The sequence below is a fragment of the Lynx canadensis genome, chromosome B1, assembly GCF_007474595.2.
Source record: "Lynx canadensis isolate LIC74 chromosome B1, mLynCan4.pri.v2, whole genome shotgun sequence".
NCBI classification, from domain to species: Eukaryota; Metazoa; Chordata; class Mammalia; order Carnivora; family Felidae; genus Lynx; species Lynx canadensis.
Window position 1 is genome coordinate 150562523 of NC_044306.2, and position 17838 is coordinate 150580360.

The window sequence follows — 17838 nt, forward strand, 5'->3', positions numbered from 1 at the left end:
CTATCAGTGATTTACAAGATAAAGGCACAGAATCTGAGTTGAAAAGAATCCTCTAAAACCTTCTGATTTAGCTTTCTTTCTCAGTAAGTTGATGATATTCATAAAGGAATAAGTGATTTTTCTTCTTAGGCTACAGTTAGTTGGCAAAAAAGCTAAGACTAAAATTTAAGTTTTAATACCTGATCTAATTCAATTACACATTCTGATTCTTTAGCATGCAGTATTTCTCACAAAGTAACCTCAGCACAACCTTCCAGGTATATTTCCTACTCCTTCCCAACACATGTGATAGAAATGTCCTTTCTACTTCCATGCTGTTCCTGCCTCTGTGTTTTCATGGGCTCTGCCCTTGCCTGCAAACACTGCCGACATTCTCCATCCTTACCCTCACCCCACGCTTGCTTTTTCTATGTTTTGCTATCTACTCATCTGCTAGCAGTAGAGATTTAGAATATTTATTTCAAAACACATACTTGGAAAAAGACAAAGTTAATTTTAGTTCCAACTATTCTGCTTGCCTATCCCACAACTTTTACACCTATTCAATTACTTCTCTGAATCTCTGTTTCATATTCCGTGAGAAAAACAGTATTTTATAACAGAGATGGGGAATTCGGAGGTAGTACTACCCATTAGTGCTTGGAAAATATTTTCTGATCATCCTCAGCTTGCTGTGGCAAAGAAGGAAGTGTATAACAATATAACACAGGCAAGAGTGTCATAAACTCTTGAATTAAAAAATGACTAGAGCGTGTGGAGTAGTCTCAAGCTTTTGCAAAACAAAATACCTATCACCTGTTATCATGTTTAGTCACAATTTACCAGAATAAATAAAATTCTTACTGATTTGTGAAATTCCCTGTTTCTGATTCCATTCTACAAGTCATACTATTGGTTCAAGTTGATTCCTTCAGACTTGTTTAACAAGTTAGATTTTAATTACGTGGGATTTCCTCCTTTGTTTTCAGCTCCTTCAAAGATCACACATAATACATAGAGTCATTCATTTGAGTAGAAATCTCAGAGAAGTTGGATAGGCAGAAGAAAGGACCTCTTCATTATTAAGGATTAAAATGTATAGGTAAGTCCCGTTTTTGTCTCTGTAGTTTTAGAAGTTTTATTATATCTTAGAGCATGTGAAAAACATACAGAAGCTGAAGAAATTTTGGCTGTGTCTAACAATCTTTTCCAGAAACTTCACTGAAACTTATAGATATTGTTTACATAATATGTTTGATGTTGTTTAAAAAAGGTGTTTGGCTGACTGATTTTTTTTACAAAATTAGTAAACCTAAAGAGACGGCTTAGGATTATGAAAACATATCTTTAAATAAGGAAATGTTTTTGTTTTCTCATGCTTAACTTTTCAAAAAGTGATGAGTGGATTTTAAAAATGTAATCAGTAAAAAATTCTTCTGTTGTTTTAGAATTTTTCCATGATTCTGTATTTTGACTTCTGTATAGCTACTAGCTATATGTAATGAACCTGAAACCTGAAGTCTTCTTTAAGAAGATAAGATAGTATTTGTTTACTTTTCATAAACTTACCATATCCTTATTTTCAAGTAAATTGTTATTGATACTTAAGAAAAAAATAGTACTTGTTCAGTTTTCTTTTTAATTAATATTTATTTTCATACACATTTACATAAAAGGAGCAACAAACTGTGGTCTAATCCAAAATCAGATCGTACAATCTCAAAAATCACTATACAATTTGATATGTTTATATGTGTATCTATGATTATACCTATTGTTCATTTTGTTTTTCCATGAACACAGAAAAACCTGATACTAAGCCATTTAAAAAGTCATCTAAAAAATGTGCTAAATAAAAACATTAGCAATAGATTGGCTACATTAAGTGTAGTTGAGTTTACTTTAAATCTACCAAACTTTAGAAAACTCAATGAAAACTTAGATCATTTTAATAAAATATATATACAATTATGTGCATTTGAATATATATAAATACACAAATGAAAAATAGGTAACCATGTAAGTTTCTAACAACAATAAAGAATAATATATAAATAAAATAATTTCATGCTCAATGGATATGCTGAATTCATTAAAAGGGTTTAAAATCTCTGAATTTATACATTGTATCTGTCCTCACTGTATGCAAAAAGCCACAGTTGTATTTACTCATGGACTATCACATCACAGAGCTCTACTACTAATCATGCTTGTTGTATTAAACTGGTAAGCTTATTAATTACCTTTTTCCATTATTTTTAAACTATCTATAACAATGTAACATTGTTTTGGTAATCAAAATACAGTTTGAAATGCATTTGGCTGAAACATTTTTATTTTAATTTTGTAAAGAAATTTCTCTAATTTTTCAAAAATTGGCCCTTATAAGGAGCTAAAGGTGCATCAAAATATCATTCAAAGGAAAATATAGAAAGATATAAAAACAATGCAAATAATAAAAGAGATGTACAATTTCAGAATACCTCTATCTAATTCCTAAATTGATCCACCCTACGTGAAATACGACACTCAATCAGAACCAAATTTTCCAATCACAAAGACTCTTCTTTGAAGCCTTGATTTCTACAGATCAGTCTGAAATATTTTATCTTTTAAATAGCCTGCACTATAAAAAATCAATCTGTGCTCCTTTTTTAACCTAAAATATATATAATTACCAATTAGTTTTGTTCATGGATTAGTTGGGTTCATATATCATGACCCGGGCTGAAATCAAGAGTCAGATGCTCAGCCAACTGAGCCACCCAGGCATCCCATGGATTGGTTGGTTTTTATGAGAATGAGATCATCAAAGTTACCATGCCAAATTGATGAAATTTTGAAAATAGTTTATGGATTCTCATCTACCAATTTGAGGATCCATGCCTAAAAACTAGTGCCTTCTGTCAACCTGAATAAAGAGCAGACTTCTCAGTGGAAAGGTGAAAGAGTATTCAAATGGGCTGGGGAGTTAAAAATTAGGCAAATTTTCACTCTGACAATTTTACTTTAAAGCCAAGACATCTGCCTGAGTTTAACACTACAAGGGATGAATTAAAACATACAGTTTCCTTCTCTGCTAGAATATTCCCATCAGCATAAAGTCATGCCATACTATCTCCAATTTAAATCTCAAACTCCACGATTTTCCAATTCCTTCATATGCTCTGAAAAAGCATGGTATCCAAATTGGGTAAAAGAAGGGAAATAAAAGTGTGTAATATGTTTTTCAGGTAATTGTAGGCAATTTTTAGGGAATTTTTGGTATATTTCTAGGTAAATTCTGTGATATATTTTGGTTGAGAATGGGCTCTCTTGGATGGTTTGATTACTTTTATATATACATTAACCCCCCAGACCCCTCCAGGTTGTCCTTTCCTAAAGGTTGCAAAAATGCTGTGTTCCTATCTTCATCTACCTTGTTCACCCCTCTCCAAAGAAAGAAATCCTACCACAGGGCCCAAGAATCTGCACAGCTATGTTATCATGATATAATAATTATTCATTTTAAATCCTTGGGTATTCCAGATTTTGTCAAGTTTACACAAGGAGTGTCTATCTATGTCCACTAGATTACATAAAAAGTATGAAATACAGTTTGGAAAACAGGATAAAGATTTACAAGCTGGAATTCAGAATGTAGTTTAAGGAAAGACTTAAAGGTAAGGGAGCATATCTCAGCTCAGGAACAGACAAGTCTTAGCAGAAAGCCTTAAACCATAACAGATCCTATTTCCATTTTCTTCCCATTTGTCTGTGCTTGTGATACAATGAACTGTCTAAACAGACATGCCGAAGCCAATCAGGTGCTCTGCCTTCTACCAGCTCAAAACAACATGAGACAAAAGTAGGAGGAAAAAGCCATAACTGTCAAAAACATATTCCAAACTCTGCCTGTTGTTTCAATGCTGCTTTACAAATTGCCATTTTAACTTTCATAAACCATGCTTTAAATTATAAATCATTAGCAAAGAATATATGTCTTAATAGAAATTAGACAAGTGGGTATCAATTTATCTTTACAGACACAGCACCCAAAAATAGTGAACTTAAAGTTCACGTTTTTGCCCACAAAACCCCAGGCTGCGTACCAAAACACTTGCCACACTTGGCCAGACTTTTTCTAATGGTGGTACATGCTGGGAGGTGGGGACATGGCATTACAATACATAGGAGGTAGGCTACAATTAGTCACCTAGGATCATATATTCTCCAACAAATTCTCTCATGTCCATTTTCTTACAAGAAATTTTTTTAACGTTTTTATTTATTTTTGAGACAGAGAGACACAGAGCATGAATCGGGGAGGGGCAGAGAGAGAGGGAGACACAGAATCGGAAGCAGGCTCCAGGCTCTGAGCCATCAGCCCAGAGCCCCACGCGGGGCTCGAACTCACGGACTGAGAGATTGTGACCTGAGCTGAAGTCAGACACTTAACCGACTGAGCCACCCAGGCGCCCCTCTCATGTCCATTTTCAATTTGTCCTCTAGAAGGAACTGCCAAGTTATTTCCTAGAAATTTGTTACTTACCTGATTTTATGCTGCTTCAGCCCCCAACATGGCTACGGTTGATACCCCTAAAATAAGTCATGAATCAACACCTACTATTATAAGGAAACTTAAAGATATTCAATCCAATTCCTTAAATCCAATTTCTCCAACTACAAGGATCCCATTCTCTTGAGCAAAGAAAACGTCACAGTTTTTCAAAGTATGCTTTAAGTCTAAATATAGCATATGTTCATGATATGTAAAATAGAAGCACCATTCCAAGTCTAAAGCCATTCATTGGATAACTATCCAAAATGACTGAAAATAAGATTGACTTTGGGAAAGTTTACACATGGATGACTAACTCAGCAGAAAGAAAATGGCAGATTCTATTGAATACTTATAGTATCCATTTGCCAGAGATATGAACAAGTGTTTCAGTGATTAATAAAAGGATAAGTAACCTCAAGCTTTAAGGAAATATATTAAAAACAGCCATTGAACATATTTTTTCTAATCTAGACAAATTTTTACCCAGACAATCTTACTTCTTAGCCAGGATATCTGCCTGAGTTTAATATTACAAAGAATGAATTAAAGCTTACCATTTGTTTCTCTGCTGGAATACTCCCATACGATTTCCAGTTTAAAAAACAAAAAACAAAAAAAATCCTTCCTAGACCTACATTCCCTCTCCAGCTGGTGTTTTATTTCTCATTTCCTCCCTTCAACAGCAAAACTCTGCCAAAGGTTTGTCTAGACACACTGCCTCCATTTCTATTTCCTTCTTCACTACTTTTCTTTTTTTAACTTTTTATTGTGAAATATATTGCATAAAGACTAATTTTTAAAATGAACCTCAAGGCAGTCACCATTTATTAAGACAAATAGCATCACCAGTATTTTTGAAGACTGTGGCCCCTCCCCAACTGCATCCTGTCTACTGACTGTGTTCTCCCGACCTGGCCCAATCTGTTATCTGGCATGTTATCTAAATGTCCTTGATTTTTGTGATTTTACTGCTCATAGATAGATCCCCAAATAACATATAATTTAGTTCTACCTACATTTAAATTAATATAAATGGAATCAAAATTATGTTTTAATAAAGTAGGTAGTAATAATTTATTCATTCACAAGCAATATGATATTCCATTGTAAGAATATATTCTAACTTACATAGCCACCCTTATGGTATTTTGCCATTACAAATACTGTAGCTTTAAACATTCTCAAATGAATCCTGTGGTACAAGTGTGCAAGAGTTTCTCCTGAAAATGGATTTTCTGTGTCACAGAGTGTGTGCATATTTATCTTTAACCTACTCTCTCTTGTCTCACTGCAAAAAGTTTCTCTTCCCTACGGCTCTGAAATAGCTCTTGTCCAGATCTTCAGAGATTGTCTGCATTGCAAAATCCAATGGTCAGGTCTCAACACTCATTTTTACTTAATAGCTCCAGAGTAGATCATTCCTTCCTTGAAACACGATCTTCATAAAGCTTCCAAAACACCATTGTCTCCTGAATTTAATCCTATCCCATTGGTCAAACTTTCTGAATTTATGTTATTGGATTATTTTCATTTTCCTATTGCCCAATTTCTGAGTAATCTGAGGTACAGTTTCTCTTCTGTAGCTATACTTACTTTCTGTATGATTCCAACTAGTTCCACGGTTTTCACTACTATGTAAGCTTATGGTTTCCAAGGGCAAGTACTGTTCCCTCAAGTCTTCAATCATTCATTGGGAAACCCAAAATGTTCTTGCTTGAAAACAAGTTTTAATTCAATGTGGCAAAATAAGCCATTTTGAATCCTACATATCCATGCACTTTATCTTTAAGTCTTTTATGATATTTATACTCCATAAAGGATACTGCATTCATTCATTCATTATTCACCCATTTAAAAAATACCCACTTTTTCAGTGGCTAATAGTGGCACTGAAACCGTGTGGGGTGCTAGACATACAGAATGGAACTGCTTTCATGTTGTTTATTGGTAAGACAGGCACTAAAAAATTTAAACAAGCAAGTACCTATCTAATTATAGTTGTGGTAAGTACTACAGAAAAAAGCTTGGGGGTGGCTTTTATTAATTAAGATAAATTGAAGCAATTTTCATTGAACATATTTATTCTATGGAAATCTCAACAGAGCAAAAGGTAGTCTTTGTTGAAAATCACAAACTTTCTGGCCAGGAGACAACCTTTATAGTGATTGATATGAAAATATGTGGTCTCATTTTTACTTTTTTAATAGGATGATATTAAAATAAGTATTGTAATAGAGGAAACTAGCCATTTATGGAAGGTTTCTCTAAGGGAGTATTATTTAATCAGAAACTTAAGTGCAGGCATGAAACAGATTATGCTAGTCATTAAACACCATAAAATGGAGTTGGGATTATATCCTGATAGAAATGTAAAACTGTTAAAGGTTTGGTGAGGGCAGAGATATTACTATGCTAGGATTTTTAAAAGACAATTCTGGCTGTCTGCAGGGAATGATCCTTGGGGAAAGGAGAGACACCCATTGATGAAGGAAGACCAGTTGGAGGCTAGTGCAGTATTTCAGAAAAAAAAAAAAATGAAGATGGAATGGACAAATGTGGTGGGAGTGCCGATAAAACAGACATAAGAAGCAGAAAGGATGGCACTGGCACTTGACTGGGGATGAGAGAGGTGTTGAGGATGAGCACTGGGTGTTGTATGGAAACCAATTTGACAATAAATTATATAAAAAATAAAAATAAATAAAAAACATGAAAAGGCAAATTTGAAAAAAAAGAGAGAGAGAGAGAGGTGTTGAGTAGGACTTTCGGTTTTTCTACATGAGTAACTTGAGAGATATTGGTATCATTTACTGAAAAAGAAATGCCAACAATGGGCTGTTTGATGGGGCAGAAACAGGTTACAAGTGCTAGAAGGGAGAAGACAGTAAATTCAGCTTTAGAAATGCTGAGTTCTAGACACCAAGTGAGACTATGTAAAGGATGTAGTTGAAGACTTTGGCTTGAAAATCATGTGTAGATCAGTGTTTCTCAGAGTGTATAATATTTCAGAGTGTATAATCTCCATCTGAATCCCCTAAGGCAATTAAGTGTTATATTTGAGAGATGAATCACTAAATTCTACTCCTGAAATCATTATTATACTATACGTTAACTAACTTGGATTTAAATAAAATTTAAAAATTAAAAAAAACAATGAAGGTTTCTGAGTAGCAAGACCAGACCCACTGAAACAGTTTACCTGGATATTGGATACAGGAATCTTTTGTTTTTCCAAGCTTTTCAGTTGATTCTCATGCACACAAACACTTGAGAGCTGTTGGTTTAGATGGTAATTGAAGCTGATTGCATGAGATCAGCTAGAGAGAAAAGAGAACACCCAGACAGAACATGAAGAAACATAAGACACCTAAGGCTGAATACAGGAGAAGCAGCCAACAAGACATTTAAGAGGAGGAACCAGAAAGCTAGAGTGTGAAATCATGGGAGAAAAAAAAAGACAGTGTTTCAATAAAAAAAGGAACTGTCAATAGTACCAAACGCTGTTACCAGATATGTCCTAGCCTTCCTCAGAAAGACAGGACTGCCTCGTGGCAAAGACAATTCTTTGGCCATTTTTAAGATGTCCCCAATGCCTAGCAGAAGGGCATTGTAAGTATTCAATAGCTATTGATTTTCCTAACGTTTATTTAATAAACACTGTTAATAGAGTGCCTACCATGTCCTGGGTTGCAAAAAAAACAATAAAATAACAAAGAAGGGGCACTGACAAACAAAGTCAAGAGGCTTCATAGCAGCACTTAACCTCTCTGTAGATCAGTTTATTCTTTTGCATAACGGGAAGTCGGAGTGGTTATTCCTGAAATTCTCTTCCATTGTTAACATTCTGTGATTATACAGAATGTTACCACTCTTGAGAAATGACATTATAAAAAAAGATATATTATTTGCAGCTAAAGCTGGGTTCTACCTAAAAGAAGAATGTAGAATTTACCATTTATTGAACACAGGCCAGAGTTCTAAATACTTTTACAAATAGTATCCCATTTAATCTCACAGCCCTCCTTGGCATGTGATTGTCTTCATTTTATAAATGAGGAAAAACTAAGGCCCAGAGAGGTTTTATCACTTGCCAGCCATCAGCTGGTCTGTCTGATTACAAAAGTCATATCACTATTGTACGATATTATCTTACATTGTCTTTTTTTTTTAATGTTTATTTATTTTTGAGACAGAGACAGAGCATGAACAGGGAAGGGGCAGAGAGAGAGGGAGACATAGAATCCGAAGCAGGCTCCAGGCTCTGAGCTGTTAGCACATAGCTCGATGCAGGGCTCAAACCCACGAACTGTGAGATCATGACCTGAGCCGAAGTCGGACGTTCAACCGACTGAGCCACCCAGTCGCCCCTATCTTACATTATCTTATATTACTTGTGTAGCAATTAAAAATACAGGCTTCTGGACAGGGCTAGTGCTTCATTGAATACTTATATAAAAATAGAAGAAACCCAGTAAATGGATGCATTGGTTCAGGAGACAGAAAAGAACCCCTACGTGTGTGGCTCTTCATGCCCATGTTAGGAGCCATGTTCACAGAGTAAACAGGGCCCCATCCCTGTACAGCTCCACTTAAACACAGACCATTAAAAACTTTGAGAGATACAGTGGAGAATTAATTACAAGCAGTGCCTGCCCTCATTTATTTGATTGACCAAGCACCAACACAGGGCCCAATGCCAGATGTAATTCTAGCTATGTTAACAAATGTTTAACTCATTTGTCCTCACAACAGTCTGGAGGTACTACTGGTATCTTCAGTTTGCAGGTAAGGACATTAAGGAGAAATTAGGTGAGTTCCCAGGTTCATATAGTAAGCAAATGGCAGAAGTGGAATTTGTAGCCAGTGTGTCCACCTTCAGAACCTATGTTCTTAACTGCTGCCTCTCATGGTGCTTACCATCTACTAGGAAGCAGGGATATGAAGATGGGGAGATGGATAGGACCTTGTAAGCAGACAGACTTTCTTAAGAAATAGTGTTTGCAAAAACAGCGTGGGCAGTAAAGGTAAGAAAACCTACTAATAGAGTGGTCATGGAAATTTAGAAGGAGCCACCCTTGTAAAGGAGGAAAGAACAGTGTGAAGGTAACAAGTAAATTCACTGATTGTTTGTTCAATGACAAAAGAGAAAACTGGAGTCCAGAGGAGTGATTTGCCTCACGTCGAGCAGCTTTTCTGACCACTTCAACAATGTTCTACCCCCACTATACATATTGTTTCCCAACATAAACCATATGTCTGCATTTTTCCTAAGCTCCAAGGGACATATTCTATTGTGTAGGCCTCAAAAATATTAGGATCAGTGACCTTGGAATTCTGTTCATTTCATTATGACATAAAACCATCATGGGAAAATAATACTGAGAATCTCAATTCTTTCCTCTGCTTCTGTAGGCAAACTGGGCAATAAGCCACTAGAATTAAATTCAGGGGGCGCCTGGGTGGCTCAGTTGCTTAAGCATCCAACTTCAGCTCAGGTCATGATCTCATAGTTCGTGGGTTCGAGCCCCACATCAGGCTCTGTGCTGACCGCTCAGAGTCTGGAGCCTGCTTTGGATTCTGTATCTCCCTCTCTCTCTGCCCCTCCCCTGTTCGCGTTCTGTCTCTCTCTCTCTCTTTCTCTCTCTCTCTCTCTCTCTCTCAAAAATAAATAAACATTATAAAAAACTTTAAGAAGTACTAAACAGCTCCAACTACAATGAAATTCAACAGCTACATGGTAGTCTCTCAAGTATCCAAAACGGAGAGAGAGGCACAGCAAGAAGCCTCCTTGTATATTTAAATATGAATAAGCGTGTCTTCTAAGCTGGGAGTGCAATAGTTCCCATGCTCTCCTGCAGAAACACTTAATGCCTTGGGCAAGTTAGAACTCACAGAGCAGCATTTTCTTAACTGGGTGCTGGGAACATTGTGATCCTCAAAATGTTAGGTATTTCAGGAATAAATACTTCTGTGCTCAAATAAGCTTGGGAAAACTCTAATATCTAGTCAGCTTAGGGTGCATATGGGAAGAAAGAATCAGCAGAATTAGGGAATGTGCAAAGAACAAATGGGTTTTGTCACATCTGAGCTTGAATTTAAATATAAGCTTTTTTTCTGGAATTTCTTGGCCTTTTTTCCCCACCCTGACATATGATAGTAATATGTGTGACACACCCCCAGGGATCTAACCAGGCTTATAAGCAATTCACCATGCACTACTTGTAACTCCACCCAAAAATATAAGAAAACGCAAATCAGTAAGAGGAATGTTATGCCAGAATTATCGACTCTAAATTGTGTAAGAAGTAAATTATTTCAAAACTCTGAATCTTTAACTATTATTTGTAACAAATCACTTGCTATCAACAATAATACACCACTGTATTCCAATACTTCACTGAGAATTGCATGGCAATGGCATTGAAACTTGAACTGAATTGGGGCGCCTGGGTGGCTCAGTCGGTTGAGCGACTGACTTCGGCTCAGGTCTTGATCTCATGGTTCATGAGTTCAGGCCTTGCATTGGGCTCTGTGCTGGCAGCTCAGAGCCTGGAGCCTGCTTCTGATTCTGTGTCTCCCTCTCTCTCTGCCCCTCCCCCACATGCTGTCTCTCTTGGCCTCTCAAAAATAAAGAAAACTAATAAAAATTTTTTAAAAAAAAGAAACTTGAACTGAATGGATTATTGAGAACTTTTCTGCTTCTGTGAGTTTAAGCTACTCTGTCAATTATTCTCTGACAGTTTGGTAATTTTGTTATTGCAATAAGTTAATAATCAATAAAATATGGATATAATTTTTTAACAGCTTTATTGAGATGTAATTCCAGAACATAAATATCACCTGTTTAAATGTATGATTCAGTGGTTACTGGCATATTTATGGAGTTGTACAACCAACACCAAAATCCAATTTCGGAACATTTTCATCACTGCAACAGATACATTTAAGTTTAAATTTTTTAAACTACTCATTTCCCAAAGAGCACCTTGACAATAAAATATCACATATTTATACTGCCATGAATATTTCCTTGTAATTTTCAGAAAGTTGGCAAATAATGTTGGTGCCAATAAAGGTTACAGATCTTCAGCCAAAAATAAGGAAAAAAAGGAAAGGAAAAGAAGGGAAAGAAGAGAATGAAGGCAGAAAATAAAACTTGTTTATTGAAAACTCAAACCAGATAGGTAAAAAAATTCTATTTGGAGGAAAATAGATAAGGAAACAAATCTTCAACTAAATAATTGTTTCTTGCTTAGAACCTGCTCTAGGTTCAATAGCTCTGTCAATAATTACACTTTCTAGAACTCAGAGGGAATACTAACATTGAACAGCAGTGCCCTCTATAGTACACTAGGTTCTCCCTAACATTAATTATCAAGGAGATAGGTAACCTGGGTCAGGAATTTCTCTGTCATGACTGTTGGTGAAACACTAGGCGTATATTCTTCTTTAATGATTGAATCAACAAAACATTGCTCCCATAACTTTGTGGATTTGATGATTTCTAGAGAAATACACTTAAAATGTCAGCATCATGAAGTTTGAGAAGAAATATTTCCATCTGTTCTGTTGTTTTCAAATCACCTAGGTAGCTCACCTTTATACACCACGCTACCATCTACCATAATGCCACTGTGCCCATTTGCACACTGAGAAGGCTCCATAATCTCAGTGATGGAAGCAAGAACCCACCCTTTGGGCAGCTGTAGAGTTCCAGCAAAGATTACTTTCCTTATAAAAGCGAGTGTATATTAAGCATAGCAGGGCAGTAAACAGAATATGCCTCCAAGTCCTTAACTGACTCTCTAAGTCAGGAGTCTTCAGACATCTTCTATTAATAATTACACAAGACTGATTCTACAGTGTAAATCTCCTAACTGCATGTCTTTTTCCATATTCCCCTTAGAACTCTTTTACAATGAGAGAATTGAACACTATGCTCAGAAGTTTAAAGTCAATTAAAGGAATATTTCATATCTTAAATCTTCTATTTCAAAAACATGGCTGATGTTAGAACAAAGGAAATCTCACAAAAGAAGAAATAATTTTTAATTACAAAAATTTAAATGCCTGCCTTACTTATTACAGAAACATAAAGTGAACACTATTAACAAAACTTAAAATATTACAAAATTGAAACTATTTTTCAACTTAGCAGTGTCCAAATAAATTAAGATTTAATACACTATGATGAAGTATAATTTACAATATTTTCTTTCTCTAGTAGTTGTTTAATGCAGCCTCAATCACTAGGACCCAGTGAAATTTTTCTAAATCAGTTAATAATTGTGGTAACTTATCTTGAAATACATTTCAATGCTATAATAAAAATAATAAAATGAAAAAAGAATGCCCATGGACTTCCAGTATATGAAAATGAATCCTTCAAGTTTAAGACCAGTTAGACAAAGTATGAATAGAGCACCATTAGGAAAGGCATTTATTTTTTCCCTCAACAGTAAAGGTAGATTTTTCCTCTTGGGGCCACACTCTCTCATGGGATTCATCCTATGACCTCAATTTATTTAAAAGAGGCTGAGTTCCAGAGTATAGCCTGAGTCCTAAGAAAGAAAAAACTTAACAAGCCAGTAAAGGAATTGAGAACACACTCTTAGCTTTACTGGCAGCAGGGTCTTACAAACCATCAACTCCCAACTCCAGGACTTCAAACACACCCACACACACACACACACACGTCTACCTATTAGTCATTTGTTCATATGAACTTGCAAATTTGGTGAGAAGAATTTGAATCCCAGATTGACTTTCCCTACAAACAACAGATTCCAGGACTTCAGCACATCATTTCAGGTCTGCTATATACAGTTGTGAAGTTTGTGCAATGCACTAAATTGCATGGCTCGGGGGAAGATTCGAAGCTGAGATGGAGGCTGTGCTCCCTGGCAAGCTGTCTGTCCCAGAGTGTTGCTGCATGCAGCCCAAGGAGCAGCTTTCATAATTGTCTCTGTGTCCCAGAAAAGCTGCCTTTTCCTAATTCTCATCAAAGTATTACATAAGTTAGCTCAGGTCCTCCACCACTTGCCCAGCCTCTGTAGCCTCAGGAAGCATAAAGTGATTTATATCTCCAAGGAATATAAACTTATTTCAATGCTACCCAAGAGAAAAATAAATTGGCAAGTAAATCATTGATTTAAAAGAAAGTCACGTAGTGCATTCCAAAGGTACACAGACATAAAGTGGTGTGGGTTTGTGATTCAAGGATAAGATTCTTATCTTCCAAATTAACCTAGAGTTTTCAGAATGCACCATGGTTTAATGAAATAAATATATTCAAGAAGTCTTAAAACTGTGTCAATGACTCTGCCATCATCTAGTTGTATAACGGGAATAATCCTCTTGTGTCTCTCTTTCTTGCGCCTAAGTTTATCAAGAACAGAAAAATTTAAGAAAGAAAGAAAGAAAGAAAGAAAGAAAGAAAGAAAGAAAGAAAGAGAAAAATGTTGGACTAGATCAGTGAAAATTTACTGGAAATAGGAGCAGGGGATCCTTTTCTCCCATCCCAAATTCAAACAGAAAAGCTATTCCATTTAATGTTTTCCATTATTGAACTTGCAAGCAAGACCTTGTTTGAACAAAGTGTTTCTCAACCTAAAAAAATTAAAACGTTGAATTAGATGTCTAATGTCTGCCTAGTGGAACCATTTCAGAGTCTTCATAACTCCAATACATAACGTAAATACACACACATACATATTCAAATATACGTGTTTGTATATCCTATAACACAAAGTCTAAAGAAATATTTTGAACTTTCCATTTCTTAGCATCAGCAATAAGGTAGGGGATAGAAATGGATAACAACAACATGATAATTAACATAAAAATCTCCTCCCATCTGATGTGGACATTTGCAGTTTGAGCTTGACAGACCTGGATTCACATTCCAGCTCTGTCATTTACTAGCTGAGTAAGTAAGCCTCTATTTCATCATCTGTAAACTAGGGTTATTTACAAGGATTAAATTCAATGATGTAGAAAAAGTCAATACAGTGCCAGGTACATGGTAAGCACTCATTAGATGGCAGAGATTATTCTCCAATCTACATTTTGTCAGTATTTAAAATAAAAATGCACATCACACAATCCTATATGAAGTCCTTCTAAACTATAAATTATTTTTAAATCCTTCTTTGCAGTGTCACTCGTCATTTTTTTCCATAAACAAACCTGATGCCGACTCTGGGATGGGTATTATGCTAGGGATGGGGCATGTCCTGACAGACAAGATGCAGGTCTACTTTTCATGAGATACAGCCTGGAGGTGGGTGCAGGGAAGAAGATCGTTGTTTCCCACATGAAGGGATAAGGACTAGAAGAGGGAAATTCATTGAACATTATGAGATCAGATGAGGGGAAGCTAGGGGAGAAAAAGGCATCTACCTGGAGGGAAAATAAAAATGGTTAAATTATCTTCAGAATAAAAGGGGAATCTGCCAGGAAGTTGAGGTATCACATTTTCTAGACAAAGGGTCATCACACTGACGTGGCTGTCCCATTTGGTCTGGCTGGGGTTAAGCGGGCACATGAGGATACGACAGAAGATGAAGCTGCAGAGGTAACTATGAAGAGCTTTCAATGCCACGTGGAAGGTTTGGATGCCATCCTGAGGAGCTTGACAAGCTATAGATAAATTTTCAAATGAGATAGGGGAGGGGGAGAAAGTCAGAACCTAAGATTTAAATTCAAAAAGTCCCTGGAAGGATTTTAAAGTGTTGATTAGAAAGAAACAAAAATCCTGAATTCAGTCTAAAGCCCTTCCTTTCCCATATCTCATAAATGAATCATCAGCAAATTCTCTAGGGTCTAAATTAAAAATATATCCAAACTCTGACATTTCTCTTACCACCTCCACTGCTCCCATGCTTGTCTCAACTAGTATCATGTCCCACCTCAACTACTGAATAACAAGTTATCTGCCCTCCATCCTATCACCCAGAGTGATGCTATTAAAGAAATAGATCTGATGTCACTCCTTTGCTCAAAACCTCAAAGACTTTTTATTTGACTCAGAAGGCAGACCTAAGCCCTTACATGAAAAGCCCTAAAAGATCTGCCCCACCACTGACTCCTACTCTTATCTTATCTCCCTCTCATGCCCTCTACCTCTACCTTGCTCATTCCACCCCAGTCCAGCTGCCCCCTTGCTCTTCTTCAGATTTACCAGGTGAGCTCCTGGCTCAGAGCCTGCTGTTCCCTCTGCCAAAATCATTCTTCTCCTGGTTTCTTCTTGCATTAACTAATTAATGATTGAGTAGTTAATGGAAGAAGGGAGACCAGTTAAGAGGCATTTCAAGCAATATAAGTCAGGTGATAACAGTCAAAATTAAGAACAAAATAGATTAAGATAGGAAAAAAAATTTAGGTATAAGATAAGCACTGTTTGGTGATCTCTTGAATGTGGAAAGTGACTAAGAGGGAGCAGGTGCAGCTAATTCCTAGGTCTCCAACTTAGAATACAAGGTAGATAGCAGTGACATTCACCAATTTTAGAAACAGTACAGAGTAAGTGTAGTGCTGGGGAGAAAATTCAGTTTTGAACTGAACTGTTATATTTAAGGAGGTTTTAAAACATCCATAAGGTGTCTGGTGATAATAGGCAGTAATGGCATGGAGCTCAAAAACAGAGGTCTGGGCTAAAGATCTATCCTAGAAAATATTATCCTATAGAACGTTTGCTAAAACCATGACATAAAGTATGATTACTCAGGAAGAATGCTTCGTAGGAGAAGACAACTGTGGACCAAACCTTTGTTACTAAGATATCTGAAATCTTATTTAAAAGGACACAAAATTGTCTAAAAGTCCTTTATATACATATCATGTGCATCTGAATTTGCAGTTACCCTGTCACTGTTTTCCTCCATTCTTTCAGATAATGGAAATTATTGCCAATGGCTCTATTAATCCACAGCCCTATAATGGTTGTAAGTATGTGTCAATAGCAAAGATTAATTACTACAGTAGTCCTATATAAATTTGATATATTAATGTAAGACTTACTTTCAAATTAAAATTAAATCAACAATTATTTTATTGCACACTTACTAAAGTCCTACCTCTCAGTATATGTTGATCCCCTTTGCTTCCCCCAAGTGAAGTCAGAAGAGACAGAAGTCCCAAAGCTTTCCTATCTCCTGTAGTGTGAGGGAGGAGGTGTATATGAAAGGAAGAGCATGTGCTTTGATTCAAACAAACCTAGTTTCAGTTTTCAGCTCTGCCATTCATGAGTAATTTTTAGTTATTTACTCTCTGACCCTCAGTTCTCGTATATTCAAAACAGGGTTCATAATACCTGCTTTACAACTGTGAAGATTGGCAATATACATGTACAATGCCTGACACTTAGACTCTCATGATAAAAGTATGGAATACATTTTCCAACATTAACATAACGTTTTCAAGTCAATAAAAGAGAGCAAAGAGAGGGGGAAGATGGTTAAACATGTTACAACTGAATTATCTGTTTTGCTGTTTAAATGCAAGCACTAAAAATCTCACTAATCAGGAACAAGCTTTGAAAGCAAAGTATTTTCTTGCACAGATTTCCATTGCACTGAGTAAAAATTCAGTGTTTACAAACATGTTTTCTCTACTAGTTTACAAAGTAAATATTGTGCACAATTTAGACTGTGTTGGCATAAGCTTTGTAACCAGCCACATACAGAGAGGTTCAATGACAAGGTTCACTATCAACAAGAAAGATATTTCTTCAGCTGTTTCTACAGGGTGGAACAACCCATTCTTATGCAATTAATTATGGCTTGTGAGATTAGATGACTTGAGCTCCACACCCTTTATTTATTGAGTCATATGTTTCATGGTGCTTTTTAGTCATTGAGTTTAACGTGTTTTCCATGAACTGAAGCAAAGTTGGTGCTAAAGTCATTCCCATGGGAGGCTCATCCAAGCTAAAGCATATGCTGACTTGAGCCTTTGGCTTTTCTTTTCAGCCTCCAACCTACTCCTAATCTTTCAGTACTTCTCCCTCCACACTCACAAATCTTAACACATTAGTTCATCTCTGGTTGAGGAGAAGGGTCAATCCATTGGCCCAAAATCCATTAGGTTTTTGGGTTTACCCTTGACTCCAAACCTGTCTCCTTTTGGCTCTGCCACTACTCAGCAGCCACTAACATTTTCTGAAATCACAAATGCCAAACTCTGAATTTGTGATCACATGTCATTGGTACAGTGACCACCTAAGGTAGAAGATGAGTAAATGGAGTCTCAAAAATCAGCAAATGTCAAAGTGCCAATTTTCTCCAACTTGAAGTTTACCACAGTAGTGGTTTCCA

General features: G+C 36.2%; 1 protein-coding gene across 1 annotated transcript in view; it reads left to right on the forward strand.

Moving 5' to 3' along the window:
• LOC115513065 (transmembrane protease serine 11D-like) overlaps positions 1-17838 on the forward strand; it is a 77566-nt gene that overhangs the window by 24441 nt on the left and 35287 nt on the right. The window contains exon 3 of the mRNA XM_030314501.1: positions 16416-16467. Within this exon, the coding sequence (XP_030170361.1) occupies positions 16416-16467 (52 nt within the window). The remainder of the gene's footprint in view (positions 1-16415; positions 16468-17838) is intronic.